At 26.6% G+C, this 19,556-nt stretch overlaps 1 protein-coding gene across 1 annotated transcript; it reads right to left on the reverse strand.

The window, feature by feature from the left end:
- Window positions 1–14,287: 14,287 nt before the first annotated feature.
- LOC119672490 (probable serine/threonine-protein kinase dyrk1) lies at window positions 14,288–16,196 on the reverse strand. Its single transcript, XM_038083549.1, has one exon. The coding sequence runs from the start codon at window positions 15,476–15,478 to the stop codon at window positions 14,444–14,446; it is 1,035 nt and encodes a 344-aa protein (XP_037939477.1). The 5' UTR covers window positions 15,479–16,196; the 3' UTR covers window positions 14,288–14,443.
- Between the last annotated feature and the right edge of the window lie 3,360 nt (window positions 16,197–19,556).

Here is a 19,556-nt window from a genome sequence, read left to right on the forward strand (position 1 = left end):
AGAAACCATAGTATATGCAGCCATTCTAAGAAGTAGTCAGGATATAATCAAGAGACTTAATTCTCATCAGGCAGCATTATATATGGTGGTGAATAGTTCTAAAAAAATAAGAATCCTTGGCTAAAATAATCACATATAGACCCACTGGGTTTCGAGTCACATTCTATACCTTTGGAAATGTAAATTTTCTCTTACTCACACATATAGATGAGTGCAAAGACAAAAAGTTATATGAAGATAACTCGTGTTAGCCCAAAGGCTATCACAATTTAAATCGCTTGTATGGTCTTTCAAGGAAAATTGATTTAAAGATTATAAGCAATAATCTTTCTGAATAAAAACAAATTACTAATTACTACATAAATTGACTGACTTCGTAAAACAAATACTGGAAGACTGTCCAACGATGAAGTACAGACGACAGAAGAACCCAAATAATTAGATCTCTTAATACTTATTAACAATTTATTAAATTTAATTTGTTAAAATAATAATTTAATTGATTAAAACCTGAAATAAAAGAGGTCTTGAAGTTCCAACTGAGACTTCTACTATAGAACTCGATTGATTAACTAAGGATAACCAGTAATATTGCCACAACTACGACTTCCACTATAAAGCTATTTTTTTATAATCAACGGTAACGAAGATCGCGATTCCAACTGAGATTTGTACTATGAAATTCAGTTTAGTTAACTAGAAATAACATGGAACCAAGTTTGGTTAATTGGTCCACTAAAATAGTAACCTTTCATAGCTGAAGAAAATAACTTTTGAGCGTACTAATTGGTAATTTAATTTAAAAACAATAATTAATTATTTATATTTAAATAAATTATATTTTATTGAAGTATAATTTAACGGAAGATAATATGTAATGTTGTCATAACTAGTGGCTCTATAGGAACAAGCCATTTATTACTAAAAATAAAAGATGTTAATACCTTAAAACTTCTACTATAGAAATAACTCTTTATAAGTAGAGATAATGGGTTTCTATAATGAATTGATACTTTTATTATAGAACTAAGTTTGGTTAACTAGAGCTAACAGATAGAGTTGTTCAAACTGCGACTTCCACAATTGAACTAAGGTTTCTTTACTGAAAATTACAAAGAGTGTTGGTACAACTGAAAGTTCCACTAGGGAAGCAAACTTGACTAACTGTAGTTAATAGATATTGGTATTTAAATATGGAAATTCGTTATGGAAATTTGTTTTATGGTTTGTTGAAATATGAGTATATATCCAAACAACTGACAAAGAAAATATTTCCGCATAGATCATTAATTTATCATAATTGATTTAACTGACAACATCCCTGTTTTTGGCAAGAATATTTTTTGTTTAAAATATTATTTATTTATTTAATAGTCATTTACTTATTTTATTCACTTATTTTATTTATTTATTTTATTTATTTATTTATTTCATTTATATTTTTTTTTTTATTTTATTTATTTTCTTTAGTTGTTTATTTATTTACTTTATTTATTTTATTTGTTTATTTATTTATTTTATTTTATTTTATTTTATTTTATTTTATTTTATTTTATTTTATTTTATTTATTTATTTTATTTTATTTATTTATTTTTTCGTTTATTTTATTTATTTATTTTATTTTATTATATTTTATTATATTTCATTTTATTTATTTATTTTATTTATAAATTTTATTTTATTCTGTTTTATTTTTTTCATTTATGTATTTTATTGATTTATTTTATTTATATATTTTTTATTTATTTATTTATTTTATATATTTATTTTATTTATTTATTTTGTTTATTTATTTTATTTATTTATTTTATTTTATTTTATTTATTTATTAATTTTATTTGTTTATTTTTTATTTATTTTATTTTTTTGTTTTATTTTATTTTGTTTTCTTTTATTTTATTTTATTTTTTTTTATTTTATTTTATTTTATTTTATTTTATTTTATTTTATTTAATTTTATTTTATTTTACTTATTTATTTATTTTATCTATTTTTTTGATTTTATTTTATTTATTTATTCAGATATTGGATTAGCTGAAGGAAGTTTTATGGCTAGCAAACTCAAACTTATTGAATATCGAGCTCAATGTTTTTATGTGGAATCATATTTATAAGTATGTATATATCATATGTACATAGCATATATATATTTGTTTAATTTAATGCCAAAAAAGAAATGTTTACTGCTTCCTTATTGAAAATTTTTAATGTTTTTTTTTAATGTTGTATTTCCCACAATCAATAAATGAAAAATTTGCAATCTGCAATTCCTGCATGCAGAGTGCATGTGTTAAATAATTTTCAAAGTGAATAATAGTTAATGTGAAAAAGCAATTGCAATGCAAATGGGTTATAAATATGAAGAAGAGGCAAAAAAAGTTTAAAACTAAAGATAAAAGATAGACAAAAATATGAAAATGAAATCGAAAGTGTAACACTTTCAGTGTTGAGAATTGTTACGCCATCAAGTGAAGTCAGTCGCGCATGTGCATTGCATAATAAAATAAAATTAAATACAATTAAAATGAGTAATAAAAAAAATTATAGACCAGTCAGTGTAGCAGCTACTGTATATAGATACATAAAGAAGAAAAACATCAAGTGCTTAGATATAATAAATGTAACAATTACTCGTTTTTATGGCACTTCAATTTTATGCTGCCCATAAAAAACATAAACAACACACATACGCCGTGGTGGCCGGAAAGATACTCGGTATACCCCGTATATTGAAAGCAAACGAAAACCAATATTTGAATAAATTAAAAACTTTGCAATTACCGACTTTGTTCGCTGGCAATAGAAATTTTTATGCACTTTTTTATGCAATTTTGTTTGTAATTTTTTTTGTATTTTTTTTGTAATTTTTTTATGCAAATGGCAAGATTTTGCCTTGCACGTTGCCTTGATCGCTTTCGAGGCTGAAGCTGAATCTGAATCTGTTCGCGCTGTTGTCTGAAAATCTGTGAATTTTGGTATGAAGTGCACCGCAGTTGATATGATCGCTGAAGCGCGTTCTAAACGTGATTTCATTGAGTTCAGATACTTTGTGAGAAACATAAAATGAATTGCATATTTATGAGGTTGTTGAACGGTTTGCAATTGTTGTTTGTTTATTGTTCTCATGCTATATATGAGTACATTTATTCATCTAAACATTATGGAGAGAGGTTAAAGACCTCCAATGCAATCTAAACTGATTCTGTGCTATAATATAAACAAATAAACAAATAAACAAATAAACAACAAACCGCTAATGATTATTATTTAATACTAGTATAATAGTTTTGTAATAACTCTTATACCCAAACAAAGTTATTATGTTTGGTCCATCCATGCATCTCGAATAATTTGTATCTTTTTCAATATATATTTTTTGTTTTTGTAGTCTAAATCGAAATGGAGAAAATACAAAAAAAGAAAAACGTGAAACTCTCACTTTCATTTTCGTTCGTTTAAGATTTCAGGTTTAAAATTTTAGTGTTTAAGTGCTGATTAATGTTGTTGCAGTTGCAGTTGCAACTGAAGTTATCGTCGTCGTCGTCATCATTGTTGTTGTTGTTGGCACTTTTATTTTTTTTTATTTGTTATTGTCTATGTTAATACATATTTTATGCCATTTCATGTTTTTCCGGGCTTCATGCATGACGTGCTTCTTTCATTATGCCATTTCGGCACTGATATAATACTTAGTTAGTTTTTTCCCCATTTCCATTCCTCTATCTACAAAATTTATTTGAAACTTTTTTAAATTTTATTGCATCTGTCTGTAATTTAAGTTTCGGATGCTGTAATATTAAGTCTGATTACTTGTCTTCAAATCTGTGTCGAAATACATTAATCAGTGTATAACGTGCTTAACTCTGAAATATTGATTATATTGGCTTAACTCTGATTATGGTTTAGTGGTATGATTTTCATTGAAAAAGATTTTCATGATTATTGGCAAATCCGAATAAGTACTGAACAAAATGAGGGAAAATAAGGAAAGATATATACAAAGTAACTAAAGCTTATAATCGACATTAATCCATAATGCATTGCATTATGATTAATGTATAGTAAATCTATGGACATGTAATTTAATATGCGGATCAAAACTTAAGTTTTTTATTTATGAAATTTTATATGAAGTCTTCTTCTTATTGGGTTTTATAGGTTCAATTTGTAAGAGTTTTAATTACTTTTATATTTATTTAATAATTAGTCGATTTATATTTTTGAATTTCATGCTGTCACTTTGTTAAATTTATTGTATTTTTGTAGAAATCTTTGATCAGTTATTTTTCTGATATTATCTCTTCTTTCATTCATTAAGTAATATCATTTTACATTAAGCAATTTATGAATATATGTACCATTATTTTGTAGTATTGAACTTTAGTCTATATAAGTTTGAAATGATCCTTCTAGTTTTCTATTTTTTTTTTGAAATCTATTTAGTCATATCATTTATTTTCAGGAACCGAAAAGAGTCTTCCATTCTTATCCTTTCTGTAAGGTTCATTTATTTTACATATTGTGGGTATATGAGTATTTATTTTTTTGTATATTAAATCTTGATAAAATCGCTGAGTTCTTTATATCTTCACAGTTAATTAATACATATTCTACGAATATCATTATTTCATTAACTATTGAATCATGGATTGGAGTATATAGGTCTTATAATAAAAAATCAAGTAAACATTCCACTGCTAAACTCATGCTATCGTATCAGCAAACTGATAATAAAACAGTTGCGGAAAGAAGTATCGTTGCTTTGAATCAACTGATATTCGAAACAAGCCATGGATTTTCCATACTTTACGTAAATAAATCACCAAAGATGGGCAGACAAATTAAGTTTGTACTGTAAAACTTAATTTAATATATACTACTACATGATAATACAATGACTTTAATAACAGATGTATTAGAAAATCCTAGAGACAATCAAGTCTAAATTTTTTATTAAAATTTCTCTCATTAAACTTAATTTTAACCAATAAAATATCCCATATCCTCAAATTATTATTTGAAATCCTTATGCCAAACAATCATGTATCCTTTTAATGGATTATTATTTCATATATTAAAACTCACAACTTACGCTAACCGAGAATCACAATTTATATAATATTTAGATACTAAAAATAAGTGCTTTCAAAAAGCACTTAAGAAAATTGTCTTCTCTTTTAATTATTGTATATGCTTTCTAATTTTAACTTACTTTTCTAATGCCTAGGTCTATTTAAATCTTATAACTCATTAATAGCGACGATATGAAAGCTCACTACAGCTCTCTCTGATCCTTAGTATATACCAACCCATACAGAGAAACTGCACTTATTTTTAATATTCATTGTAGAAGTTATGGAAACTTACAGAAAAAAGAAACAATTGAGCATTTTCTTTGTGAATGCGTAGCTCTGTCGTCCAGACAGAATAGGTTTTTAGGAAAATAGTTTTTTAACAGTGTATTAAAGTGTCTAAAATCTTCGAAATAGATTTAGTTTATTGTCTTTTTATATTTTAAGGCTTCTTGCGAGAAATGTCAAAGTAAGGCGGTAGTGAATATCACTAATTGAGATAAGTGAATATGTGTTGATCTGCCACTTAGACCAACCAAATAGATCTTCTTACTATTTACTGTTTAACAGTCCCCTGATTATTAGAATGAGAATCTCAGCTTCATGTTTTCCACAAACAATGGCTGGAATCATTTTTCTTAATTTAAAAGAGGCGGTTTCATTGAATTATAAAATATAAAACTATTAATATTGATGCTTTTTCAACCCACCGACAGAAAAGGAAAAAAGTATCAATTATCCATGTATTATGGACTTCATCCATAAACATCCGTGGAAATGTAAAAAAAGCAACAACTTTTTATGGACTCTTTCACTTCTATTTGCTACACCCAAAAAATATATCCTAGCTTTTTACATTAAATTTTTTTTACTACTAGGTAAACGTTAAAGGTCCACAATAATTTGTCCATCGTACTTCACTTTTTATACCTATTTTAAGTGCCAGAAATCGCAGAAAAAATCCACACAACATGATTGCTAAAAAATCTCATATATACTAACAAAAAAAATCAGTAAGTAAATTTATGACATTTATCACTTCATGAATATTTAGTTTCTTTAATTTTCGAATTTCAAACAAATTGCTTGAAAAATAAAGAAGTTATCACATAATATTATATTCAAAAGTATTTCAATACATCTACTGTTTCAGCAAATAACGAATTTTGATCGATAAATTTTAGTTCTGCTTTACTGTGCGTCGAGATAATAACTTTTAAATACACAATCTTTAAGTCAACAGAAATTCTAAACTATATAGTTTAAACGTATGGGTCATGATGTGTCTCGCACAGCCTCTCTGACTTAAATGTAAACTTTAACCTTCCTGCGGTACATTCTGTTCGCACTGAAGAAACTCTGGGGACCGAGTACGTAGTGGTATAACCATGTCAACATCTGGGAAAATGAAAATGTGTGGTTATAGAAAATGTCTATAACCACACAGTGAAGTGTGGTAGTTTTGGAAGCCACAAGACAGCAGACTTGTCACCAAACTATGAGCGTTAAAGGTTGATTCCTTATAATTTTCGAGTTCTAAATAATATGAATATGTCAATTTAAACAAAACACTCAAATAATTTATTTAATGATTGACCTAATTAATGGATAGCAAAATTATATTTCTATAATATATATATATATTATATTTTTATAATATTCTTCTATTTAATAATTAAATACAAATATTCAATTAAATTAAGTTTAACTAGTAATTTTGCGAAACCTTTTCCATTGCAGGGGAGGAGTATGAAAATAAAACATTATATTGTATTTAAAAAAAAACATTGGAATGTTTGTTTGCTATATACCGCACTGCATTTTATATACACACATACAAATGGATATACCATAAATTAAAAAAGAAGTGTTATCAGCCACTTGAGAGATAGTGTGCCTGCCAAGCTGCAATAAGGAAGTAGATTTAATATTTGATGTGCCTTAAAAAATCAAAAAAAAATATAATAGCAAAATAAATAAAGTAAGTAAAGTAAAGTACGAGCGCATAAAAGCAGTATAACACTAGCCCACTTTTGGTATGAAATTATTTCAATTAAGCTATTTTTAATTACTAATTTTATTTTTCTACTGGTTCAGTTGCTGTTTGCATTAATTTGTATGGATTGTTGTTTGTACATATCTGAATAATATTTTGTAAACAAAAAAACAAAAAAAATTAACTGCAAATATTATTTTTGCAAACAACTCGCGTACCTGAACTAATCAGAAAACATAAGGAAGTTGCGGCTGTAACGAGCGAAACCACAAACACAAAAACAAAAACAAAAAACAGTGTTGCATTTAATAGTACTCGTACACTAAATTTTAAGCCAACGAAATAAATAGTCCATAGGTGAGCACGTAAATAACATATAACATTTCAAGAAACACCGAAACCTACATTAAATCATAACAGCCGTCGTAGCAGCAGAGCTGTGAATTGCAGCTGTAATGGCAACAGAAGCAGCGAAGACATCAAACAGACGCCACAGCAGAAGACCGCAATTAAATGCGCGCGAGTCACTGCTAAACAAAAATTAACAAAAATTTATTAACAAAAATGTTGAAGCAAAAGTATGTGTGTGTGTGTGTGTGTATTTCCCTCCGGCTCATAACAGTAATTACAATAACAACAACAGCAGCAACAGTAAATATAAATGTTATTAAATGCTTTTAACTGCGCTAAGAAACACTTTCACTGATTTTTATATTTTTGCAAGTTTATTTTAAATTTTTATTTTATTTTTTTTTTTTTGTGAATTATTTTTAAATTCAGCTGTTTCCTTGCCTCTTGCCATAATTTTCATTTCTTGTCGATTACGCAATATTTTTTGAGCCGCAAGCACAACACAACAGTAGCTGCAAATTAAAATAGCAAACAACAGCGCACAACAACAGCAAATAAGTTAACAGCCACAGTAACAGTAGCAACAACAACAACATTGTCTGTTTTAAATATTGACTGACTCTGTCTAAATGGCCAATTGCATATCAACAGAAACAAATCCAAAAACAAAAACAAAGAAAAACGCAAAATGTTAAATTTATAAGTTAAACGCCGCGCCGTTTATCAATTTTCATCGACGTCGCCTACGACAACAAAAAATCAATTGTCGACATTTTAAAGTCAAGTCAAGTGCTCGAATTTTGGTTTCTTGATTGCAAACAAAACAAAAAAAATGTAAATAAATAAAATCACAAATAATTGCCAAAAATGCTATTAATGAGCACAAATTTAGTTGACTTTGCAAATTAACATGCATGGCACAATATTTTGAACATTCGCGATCGGATTGTTTAAGATATAGTATTATTTTTTTTAAAAAGTATGCCAAGATGCGATATCTGCAAGATATACATAACGAAAAAATAATAGAAAAAAAAACAAATTGCATTTGTAAGTAAAATAAGTACGAGTTCAGTTTCAATTCAGAGCAAATTAAAGTTAAAAATTTATAGCCATTCAAGCCTTTATATATGCTTCTGGCTGATTCTAGCTTGACCTTCTCACTATTACACACTATTACCAGGTTTTGTGGATTAAAAACGACTTTTTTACATAATTAAAGAGGACTCGTTCCTTCCTCCACCACAACTAACTAACTAACTATAGTCAGTCTCTTCTAAATTTACACGATTCTGTGGATTTTTAACTGACGGTCAACAATAACTATATCTATATCTATATTTATAGCTCTGCATCCATAGACGCGGGGTAAGCGTCTATAGTTTACCCAACGTCTACAGATTTTATCCTATGTTTTCAGTTTACCCTGCATGCTCAGAGTTTATCCTACGTCCACTGTTTACTCCACTTCGCTAGACTTTGGAGTGATTTTCGCATGCACTCTAACCTTTTTAATAACTCATACGAAATTTTCTTCACAGACGAAACTCGAATATAATATGTATTCATACACGCATTCGAACGTGAAAATCTCATCACAGGCTTAGTTCGGGTAAACGCAGAGTAAAAACATAAAAAATTACCGATTCGGAAGTTCAAACATTCGAATATGACTGTGTTCAATCACAGTTACCTATTCGAAGATAAGTTTAAATCTAATACATGAAAGAATATAAAATGAAATATGAAAAACTGAATTGGTTGTCATAGTAGACATATTTACATATTCGATAAGCTTATTCGATATGCTCAGACATTTTCAAATATTTAAGATGTCCAAATGTTCAAATTCGAGTATACATATTTAAGTTTCTTAAACATCGTACTGCTTGAAAACTTTAAAATAACCCACCCAACGTCACCACCACTATCTTGACTTTGGCAGATTTTGTGCATATATTCCTAATTTTTCAATATCACACAAAAATTATTGTTCCGAAATAATATGACAGGATTTAAATGTTCGAATATTAATACGAACTATTTTCGAATTTTGTTTACAAATATAAATTAGCATGTGTTGACGAGAAGGTGAAAGTGATGTAAATCTTGTGAAAGCATAGCGAATCATGGATTCCTGGGTTATATTAGACATCATCACTGGCTAGACTTTAAAAAGATTTTTTTTTTCAAAATTGTTCGAAAGAAAATACGAAGCATTTTCGAGTTATATCTGAGAATAATTTTTTTTCTAGGTATGACAATATTGTGTAAGAGTAGAAGTGTGGCCAGTACTGATCCTCTTTATATTTGTATCTAAACTATCCAGATTTTGACAAATTTGATACAATTGACTTTACTACTAATATTATTACTAATATTATTTTTATTACTAATATTATTAATATTACTAATATAGTAATATTACAATAATAAGATTAATTTTTTAATTTTCGCAGCGAAAATAAAACTATAAGTAATATTGAAAAAGTAAGGGTTTATGTAAAACTGAAACTAAAGTCCAGCCAGTAGAGACTAAACTTTGGAGTCAGTTCAAAATTTTTCAAAAATGTGGGACTTTTAATAAATATTCGAATTGGATTATAGTCACCTTACTTGAACATTATACTATATTATTAGAATTTTAAATTCGTTTATGAGTGTTTTTATAAAATTAATTACTATATGTGATTAGATGTTATTAATAAATTAATGTATGATAATACATATAATTTGTAGTAATAACGCTAGAAGTAAACGGAGATTATAATCTGTCATATCAGAGATAATCTCAAGCAATTATAAATCTTTAGAGAATAATAATAATATGTGCTATAGCATATTACTAATAAAAATATGTGTTTTCGAAATGTATATAGTGTATAATATAATTTTCTGATTTATTAAATTTTAATTAGGGTACTTAAGTTATTAAAAATAATAGATTTTAATATATAGCATCTTACACTTAAATACTTAATTCATTATATTCATTAGTTCATTATATATATAAACATACTATTATGTTACTATGGTATAATTATATTTTTCTAAAAATACTATAATTTTATATAAATAAAAATATGAAAACAGAGCTTATATAAAATAATTATTATTTTACTATATAAATATATACACTATTATTATAATATTATTATATACTAATGTAATAATATAGTATGTATACTATTATTTACTATAAGTAGAAAATAGTAATTATGTTATCTTATTTATTACTATAGCAAAAAAATATGAAAACAGGGTTTTAACAGTATTAAGGAAGGCATAAAACCTTAAATTAATTTGTCTTAACCAGTAAGTTGACTCACTTCCTGCCGGTAGAGAGTTGCTTAATCTTGTTCATAGATATCTACTAATTGTTAGTATCTTAAAAATACTTCCCAAATTGCTTTCACGAAATATAATTTCTAATTCAAATATTTGTTAAATAAATAACATTTTAAAACCAAAAAAAAAAAATTCATTAATAATTTTGTGCACTTTAAAACACATAAAAATAAAAATAAAATTATTGCTAATATTTATAAATTCATAAGAAAAAAATGTTAATAATAAACCTTAATTTTAATCGGTTTTATGTGCGACCCATAACACAAAATTTTACTTTCGAATGAATGATTTTTAAGGTATAAATTAAAATATTGTATATTTTGTATATTACAAAAAAAAAAAAAACTGAAACTTACAAAAAATATAAAAAAATTATAAAAAACTGCCGAAAAAGTGAAAGTTTATTTTTTGGATGTTGCTAAGCTTGTGTAGCAGCAGCAGCAGCAGCAGTCGCAGTCACAGTGACAGCCACAGTCACAGCTAGAGCCAGAGCCAAAGCAGAAGCAGCAACAAGTAACGCGTCGCTGCTCAATGAAAGTAAAAACGAACGAACGAACGAACGTTTTCAGGGAAGTAGCAAAGCCAACGAAACGCACAGCAAAATATCTGGCAACTACGGAAAAAATCGTTGATGAAATAATGCGTGCGAAGGGTTTTATGGTCAGTTAGGCGGCTGCAGGTAGTTTGTGCCAATGGCAGTGACAATGATTAAAATACGACTGAAGGTAGTTCGGTCGGTAAGTAGGTTGGTCAAGAGTACAAGAGTCAGCGCTTGTAAAAAAAATATTGAAGTAAATTTTGTTGCAATAAAAGATACAAAAATGTCAAATGAAAAGTTTTTAATAAAGCATATGAGCAAAAACAAAACCCACTGGCAATGGACAACGGGCAACGGGTAATGGAGGCAAGATAAACAATCATATTAAATAAAACAAGCAAGAGTGTAAAAAGTCTTGACATGAAAATCGAAAGTTGAATTTTTTGGAGAAACCCACATTGTTGTCCCTTCAACTTTATCTCGAAAAGAAGAAAGCAAAAGTAAATGTGTTGCAGGCAGCTTAAGTAAACAAATATTTCAGAAGACAACAAAACACACAAAAAAATTTTTTGGGTATGTCAGATATAGATAATGAAAACAAGGACTATTGAAAACCTAAGCCACAACCGGCAGTAGCTTTGGAAGTAAAATGTTTGCTGTTCAGTTGACAAATTCATAAATTAATCCTCTTCTTATTATTTCTTTCTTTCTTGAATATTAACCGAAAAAATTTGACATAAGACAACCAAAGCATCTTAAGACCTAGTTTTTTGTAGTTAGAATTTCTTATAATATTTAAATAAAAATTTATATTATGAACATAAATTTTATACTCGTAGTGCAGAAATGGGTTAATAGTGAAAAACTTTAATGACAACTATTAATAAACAATTAATAAACAATAAACAATATTAATAAACAAGCAAATCTTTAAAAAATCTTTAATATTTGATGATGAATTAAATAACCATGCAACAGTATAAATAACCATGCAAGGTTTATAAATAGAAGGGATAATAATAAGGAAGCCTGTGAACCTATAACATTCATCAAGTGGATTATTTAAGGTTGCTTTCGAAGACCGCTAAGGGTAGATATTTGAGTATACTAGAAACAGCTATATAGTAGTTTAGCAAGGTTTATAAATAGAAGGGATAATAATAAGGAAGCCTGTGAACCTATAACATTCATCAAGTGGATTATTTAAGGTTGCTTTCGAAGACCGCTAAGGGTAGATATTTGAGTATACTAGAAACAGCTATATAGTAGTTTAGCAAGGTTTATAAATAGAAGGGATAATAATAAGGAAGCCTGTGAACCTATAACATTCATCAAGTGGATTATTTAAGGTTGCTTTCGAAGACCGCTAAGGGTAGATAATTGAGTATACTAGAAACAGCTATATAGTAGTTTAGCTTTAAATAGTAGAAAATATACGACTGCGAAAATTAATTTAAATGCAATTTTTGTGTATTTTTTTTTCAAAAATCTCCTTAAGACGCATAATATACAATATCCGAAAAACTTGTACAATTCAACCAAAGAAATAAATACACTTAATTTAAAATTAATTTTTATGGTAATGAAATTAACTTTAAATTTGTTAACAAAATTATTCTAAATTTCCCTTAATTCCATTTAATAGACCAAGAACCTAATACCTCTTTACCCAACTAACAGACCGAAGCAGAAATAACACACTTTTCCTTATTCCTCATTCCTCTTTTCAAAACACGCTTTCGTTGCACTTTCAGTTCATTCTCTACCCAAGTCTTTCCGTCTTATTTGACTTATGCACTCTTGTATATTACAAGTTTTGACACTATTCGAAATTCTATTCTCTATAAATCGATATATTTGTTCTATGACATTTTGTCAGGGTCAGTACTTATGTTTTACTGGAAGACATTGAAATGCGTACATAAAAAACTTGACTTGGGAAAAATTTGTAATTCGTAGTTTTCCGCATTGTGAAAACCTTCAATAGCATTTAATTTTTTAACAAGTGTTTAAGTTTTATCTTTAATCTTAATTATAATTTAATCAATTTTAATTACAATCAATACATTAAAGTAAAATAAATTATCACTTGTTATAAAGACGTTTCCAACAAAAATTTTTGGCAAAATTATTTAATTTCTGTGCAGTTAGATGTCGCTTTTTTGGTTTTTGTTTTATTTTATTTTTTGTAATTTACTTTTTTTTATTTTTTTATTATTATGTTTTTATTATTTTATTATTATTTCATTATTATTTATTTTATTTCAAATTATTTTATTTCAGTTTTTAATAACTAAATTTTTTGTTATGTTACTTTGTTTATTTTTTATTTATTTAACTTTATTTTTTTAAAATATTTTTTATATATATTTTCTTATTGTACGTATTTTTTATTTTATTTTATTAATTATTATTTTATTTTATTTTTGTCATTTAATTTTATTTTTTATTATTTTATTTTATTTTTAATTTTTAATTATTAATTTTTTTATTTTACTCTATCTTTATTATGTTTTAATAAATAGTAAAAAAAAATAATACCATTATATATTAATTATTAATTAAATTTATTATTTTATGATATTTTTAATTCATCTTTTTATTTTACTTTATTTTTATTAAACTTTTGTTTTATTATATTATCTTATTTTACGTTTTGTTTAGTTTAATATATTTCATTTTTTATTATTTTATTTTTTATTTAATTATTTTTTTATTTTACTTTATCTTTATTATATTTTGTATTATTTATTTTATCTTTGTGTATTATTTGAATAATTGACCAATATAAATATTATATGTTATAACAAATGAAAATTTTGGTCATTAAAACAATAAATTATATTTATATATATGAAAACTTATCCATAATAAAACTAAACTTATTTAAAATAAAAATTTTTAAATATATATTGTACTTTAATTATTATTATATTATATATTTAATTTTATTCGTTTGTCTTCTTAAATGTCACAAACCAACAAATACATTTTCCCTTATATAAAGCTTATTCACATGCCCAGTACCTCCAATTTGAATACAAAGTACATACAAGTATATAAGATATATACTATTATTTTCTATGTTTCTCTATATTTTAAAAAAATCTTTTTCTATGTTTTTCTATGTTAATTTAATTTACATTACCATTTAAATAGGATGCATGTTGTTTCCACAGCTGTTGTACTTGAAATTGTGTCCAACGATTATTCTCATCGATATTGATACTATTGTTATTGTTGTTGTTGTTACTATTATTGCTGTTCGCATTATTCCCATTGCTGTTGCTGCTATTGCTATTGTTAACAATTAAACCATTTATCACAACATTATTAACAAGATTATTGTTCTGAGTTTCGTTGCCGTTGTTGCTGTGCGTTAGATTTTGATTTGGTGTTGCAGGATTGTTGTTGTTGTTATTATTGTTAGCACTAACAATATTTGCATTATTGTTGTTGTTGCTAGTAATACCAGATAGCGTTAGATTGTTATTATTGTTGAGATTGCTAGCATTTATGTTGTTGGTAATGTTATTAGCAGCAACAGCAACAACAGCTGCAGCTGCATTATTAACATTGGCTAAATGTTGCAGATGATGATGCAACAGTTGACTGCTTGGAGGCAAACTACCTAAATTATTACCGAGATTATTGATTGTTTGCTGTAGTTGGCTGTTAGCAACATTTTGTATTGTATTGCGGAGTGTGTTGTGTGTACTGAGATTGTTGATGGTTGCATTGAGGCTGTTAGTATTTGCATTATTGCTATTATTGTTATTACTCGTTGTTAGACCTAACAAATTGCTATTGTTAAGTGCATTGCTGGCAGTATTTGTTATGCTACCAACATTACCGCTTAGCAAATGTGGTAAATTATGTACAACTTGTAGTGGCAAACTGCTTAAAGGCGGTAAAGGTGTATTATTACTCGCTGTTTGCATATTAGCGAGTAGTTGTTGTTGGGTATTCTGTTGCTGTTGTTGCTGCTGCTGTTGTTGTTGTTGATGCTGTTGTTGCACATTTTGCAAAATTTGTAAGTGTACAGCTTGTTGTTGTTGCTGCTGCTGTTGTTGTTGTTGCTGTTGCTGTTGAGTTTGTAAACTCACATGTGTATTGTTATTGCCGATTTGTATCGCCTGCGGCGGTGGCAGTTGATAATCCATTCTCATTGAACCAAAATATGTGCAGTTTCATGCATTCATTCATAAAATTCAATAACAAACAATTTTGATAGTACAATCGTTGTTGTTATTGTTGTTATTTTTGTTATTTTTTTTTTTCAAAGAATCCAAATAAAAATATAACTTGACGACGTGTGTAAGTGATGAATCAGTGCTGCTCTTATTTTAATTGTTGTTGTTGGTTTTATGCTTGGTTTGACTTTAACTCCCGCACGTAATTTATTTTTTCTTTTTTGTTTTCGCACACTTTTGTCACTTTTTGTGTTTGTTGTTCTTTTTATTGTTCTTGCTGTGGTTGTTGTTGTTGCTGCTACTGTCTTATATGCAAAGAATGTTCTGTATTTATGAATTATACGTTTTGCTGCAGCCAATACAGCAAGCACACAAGCGAAGAGTCAGTCCAATTAAATAACAAAAAAGCTTTTATCACACGCGCGCTTTGTGAGTATTTCTCTAATCAACAACAACAACAACAATAACAAGAGCTGCGCTTTTGGCTTAAGTATTCCATTAATTTATCACAGTTCACAGTTCTATTTTATAGTGTGCTTTGTAGTTGTAGTTGTTGTAGTTGTTGTAGTTGTACTCTGGCTGCTCGTACAGCTTGTTTTGAGGGAACACTTTGATTGCGGAGAACGTGTATTATTGCTTTAATTTGTTTATTTTATGTTTATTAAATTTGTATTTTGTTTTTTATTTTTTTTGGTATCAGAAAAAAAAACGTTTTGAATTTGTAGCTCGTGTTTTTATTGTATTTTTTTTATTTTGCTTATTCTATTTAGTTTGACTTTTTTATTGTTTTGTTATATATATATTTTTTTTTTGCAAAAATTCGCACACGTTGTGTTTACTGTACACAATTGTTGCTGTCAAACAATTTAGTTACTTGATTAGTGTGGAGTACGCGTTAAAGGTAAAGTAGCTTAATCGAGCGAGCTTCGTATTTTTCAATGGCAGACAATGACATTTATTTTTTGTTTTTAGTAAAGAAAAAATATTTTTTTGTTTGGTTGTGAAATATTCCAGAGATAGAACATATTTATTTTTGTGTTTTTAAAAATTTTTTTCACACTTTCTTATATTATTTAAAATTTTTTTTAAATATTTTAAAAATAAATTTTTTAGTTTTATGTTTTTTTTTTCTAATATATGCTAATCTGTGACTTATTGCTCCTTTAGTATTATTCTGTTGCTATTTACACAGCAGTTTAGAAAAAAAAATTTTTTTTTGTACCAAAAATATTTAAGCTGTCTAGTTTGCAATAGTTTTTTTTTATTTATTTATTCATTATTTTTTTTTGCCTTACTCCACAAATAATCGAGTTTTTTATACTTTTTTTTTGTTTTTAATATATTAATTTATTTTATTTTGTCATATGTCTCCAACTTAGCAGTATAAATTAGTAGACTTCACTAACACTTTTATCACTTTATATCATTTAATGATTAAATTTGAATACGATTTTTGTGAGATCTTAGTATATATTATAATTCTGTTGTTATTTCACATATTTTTTGCAGGTATTTTTTTTTTATTGACACAATTTAAAACTTATAAACTAAATTTAATCGTAGAAAGTCCGACAAGGATTTAGCGTATACCATATGAGTACATTAAAAAAATACTGAAATAATGCTGAACTAATGGAATAGTGCATAATAATTAATTTCATTTACTTAATAGTACAGTTGGTATCGTTTCTTTATACAATAATTTGAGTTTAAATGTCAAAATAATTTCAATTTTACTGAACGACAAAATGTTAACACAATACTCAATAAGTGCGCTGTTGATATTATGCATACAATTTAATTACAATTAATTTATTTAATTTGCATTTTTTTATTTTAACGCTAAAGTAAATAAAGTAGTTCCGCAACTGCACCGGTGCCGCCGGAATACGTTTTAAGAGTGAGTGCCGAAAAAATTTTCAAAAATGCTTGTAGCGCGAGTTTCATAAATCCCAACTTAAAACAGTTTTTTTTTATTATTGTTTTACTTTATTTTATTTATTTGGTTTTTTTTTTACTTTTGTATTTGCTATCTGTTTACATTTTCAGTGCTCGCTCACATTGTACATTTCTTCTTTCACTACAACTTTGTGTAATAAACATCCCAAACAATACACAAAAAAAAAAGTTAATTCAAAACTATCTCCTCATACGTGCAAAAGTGCAGACAGACAGACACACAAAAAAGCTCGCAAAACTCAAAATATGAGCGACTTGCCATTTCCAACTCAGTTAAAGCTGTTACTGTTACTGCTATTGCTGCTGTTGCTATTGCTGTAGCTGTTGCTATCACTGTTGTTATCCGCAAAATCTGACTGCCTGCCTGCCTGCAAGAGCACAAAACGCTTTACACACCGCACATAAAATCTTTGCTTTGGCTGTTGTAACTGCTGTTGCTGTTGTTATTGTTGATATCATCTGTTTCCAACTTTTACTTTTATTTTGTAAACATTTTTTTTTTGTTTTATTACCAATTTTCTCATATTTTGCATTTTATGTGGGAACTTGGAGTGCGGCTTATACGATCGCTCATAGTTACTCGTGTTATTGTATTTTTTTTATTTGTTAAACTCTTGTGGCTGCTCTGTATGCGGAAGCGCGTTTTTAGGTTTATCTGTTAGCATTATTTTTCCTTTTTGCTTTTACTTATGTTTTGCTGTAAATGCCACAGTAATAATTGAGCCAGCATTGAGCATAAATCGCAATAATAGCACAAAGCTTTTTGAGTGCTTATTTGAATTTATTGAGTGAAATTTAGCTTGTAGATATTTTTTGCTGATCATTTGTGTTTGCAATAATTCGTACATCATATTTTTGCACATTTAATTGATTTCAAAAGATAAAAACTTGAACTCCATTTACCTAATTTAAAAAACATTATATTCTAAAGCTTATATTATTATTTCTTTAATACAATAAAAATAAAAAGGATATAGAAGGTTTATCAAAAGAACAAAAAGACAAATGAGAAATAGATGATTATTTTAAGCTTTCATATTAGTATTTATATAGTATGTACTATGTATATTATTTTATATAACTATATATGTACAAACCTAATACAAACTGAGCCGATGTTCCGTCACCGTTCTTTATAAAATGTAACTACAGATCAAGATATCCAAAAATCTATATATATGTATAAGCACATATATACGTATGTATACATAGATATACATATTCAGGCGTATATACATATTCAGGCGTATACATATACATCCATTTTTTGATATCAATCTCAATAGATATGGATATATTTTACATTATTTAATTTACGTTATTTGTTTTGATTTTATTTTGTTTTATTTTATTTTTTTGTTATTATACATTTTTTTTTGTTTTATTTTATTTTACTTTATCATATATTATTTTATTTTAGTTCATTTTTTTTTTATTTTATTTTTTTTTTATTTTATTTTTTTTTATTTTATTTTTTTTTATTTTATTTTTTATTTAATTATTTTTTTTTAATTTTTTTTATTTTAATTTTATTCATTTTATTATATATTTTGTTTTTATTTTATTCTTTATTATTACATGTCATTTTTTTTCAAATTTCTTTTTTTATTATTATTTTATGTTAATTCATTCTTTTTATTTTTCCTATTATTACTTTTCTTTTATTTTTTTTTTGTGTTTTATGTTATTTTATTTAGTTTTGTTCTCTTTCTTTGTTATTATATATTATTTTATTTTTTTTTATCTTTTTATTATTTTTATTTTATTTTTATTATTTTTATTTTATTTTATTTTATTCTATGACAATTTCTTCTTTACGTCAGTTTTGCACTTTTAAATCAAGTTTAATGGACGATTGCGTCGAGAAAACAAACACTGCATACATATATCGTACATACGACATATACGCACAAAACAAAAGCAAATTTGCAGCAACAACGTTGTAGTCTTGTGCGTTATAAAGTATTTGTAGAAAAAGTATTTGTAGTAGATTAAAAAAGTGAGCAACACAGATAATTAAAATAGAATACCTTTTGAATAAATGATTATTGGTATTTGGCAGTATCTATATACTGCCTGATATGTGGGCGATTAA

The sequence above is a fragment of the Teleopsis dalmanni genome, chromosome 1 (genome assembly GCF_002237135.1).
Source record: "Teleopsis dalmanni isolate 2A chromosome 1, ASM223713v2, whole genome shotgun sequence".
In the NCBI taxonomy this organism is placed as follows: domain Eukaryota; kingdom Metazoa; phylum Arthropoda; class Insecta; order Diptera; family Diopsidae; genus Teleopsis; species Teleopsis dalmanni.

Excerpts from the sequence above, each read along its gene's own strand:
- LOC119672490 (XM_038083549.1), bottom strand. The coding sequence starts at position 15,478 with ATGAGAATGGATTATCAACTGCCACCGCCGCAGGCGATACAAATCGGC.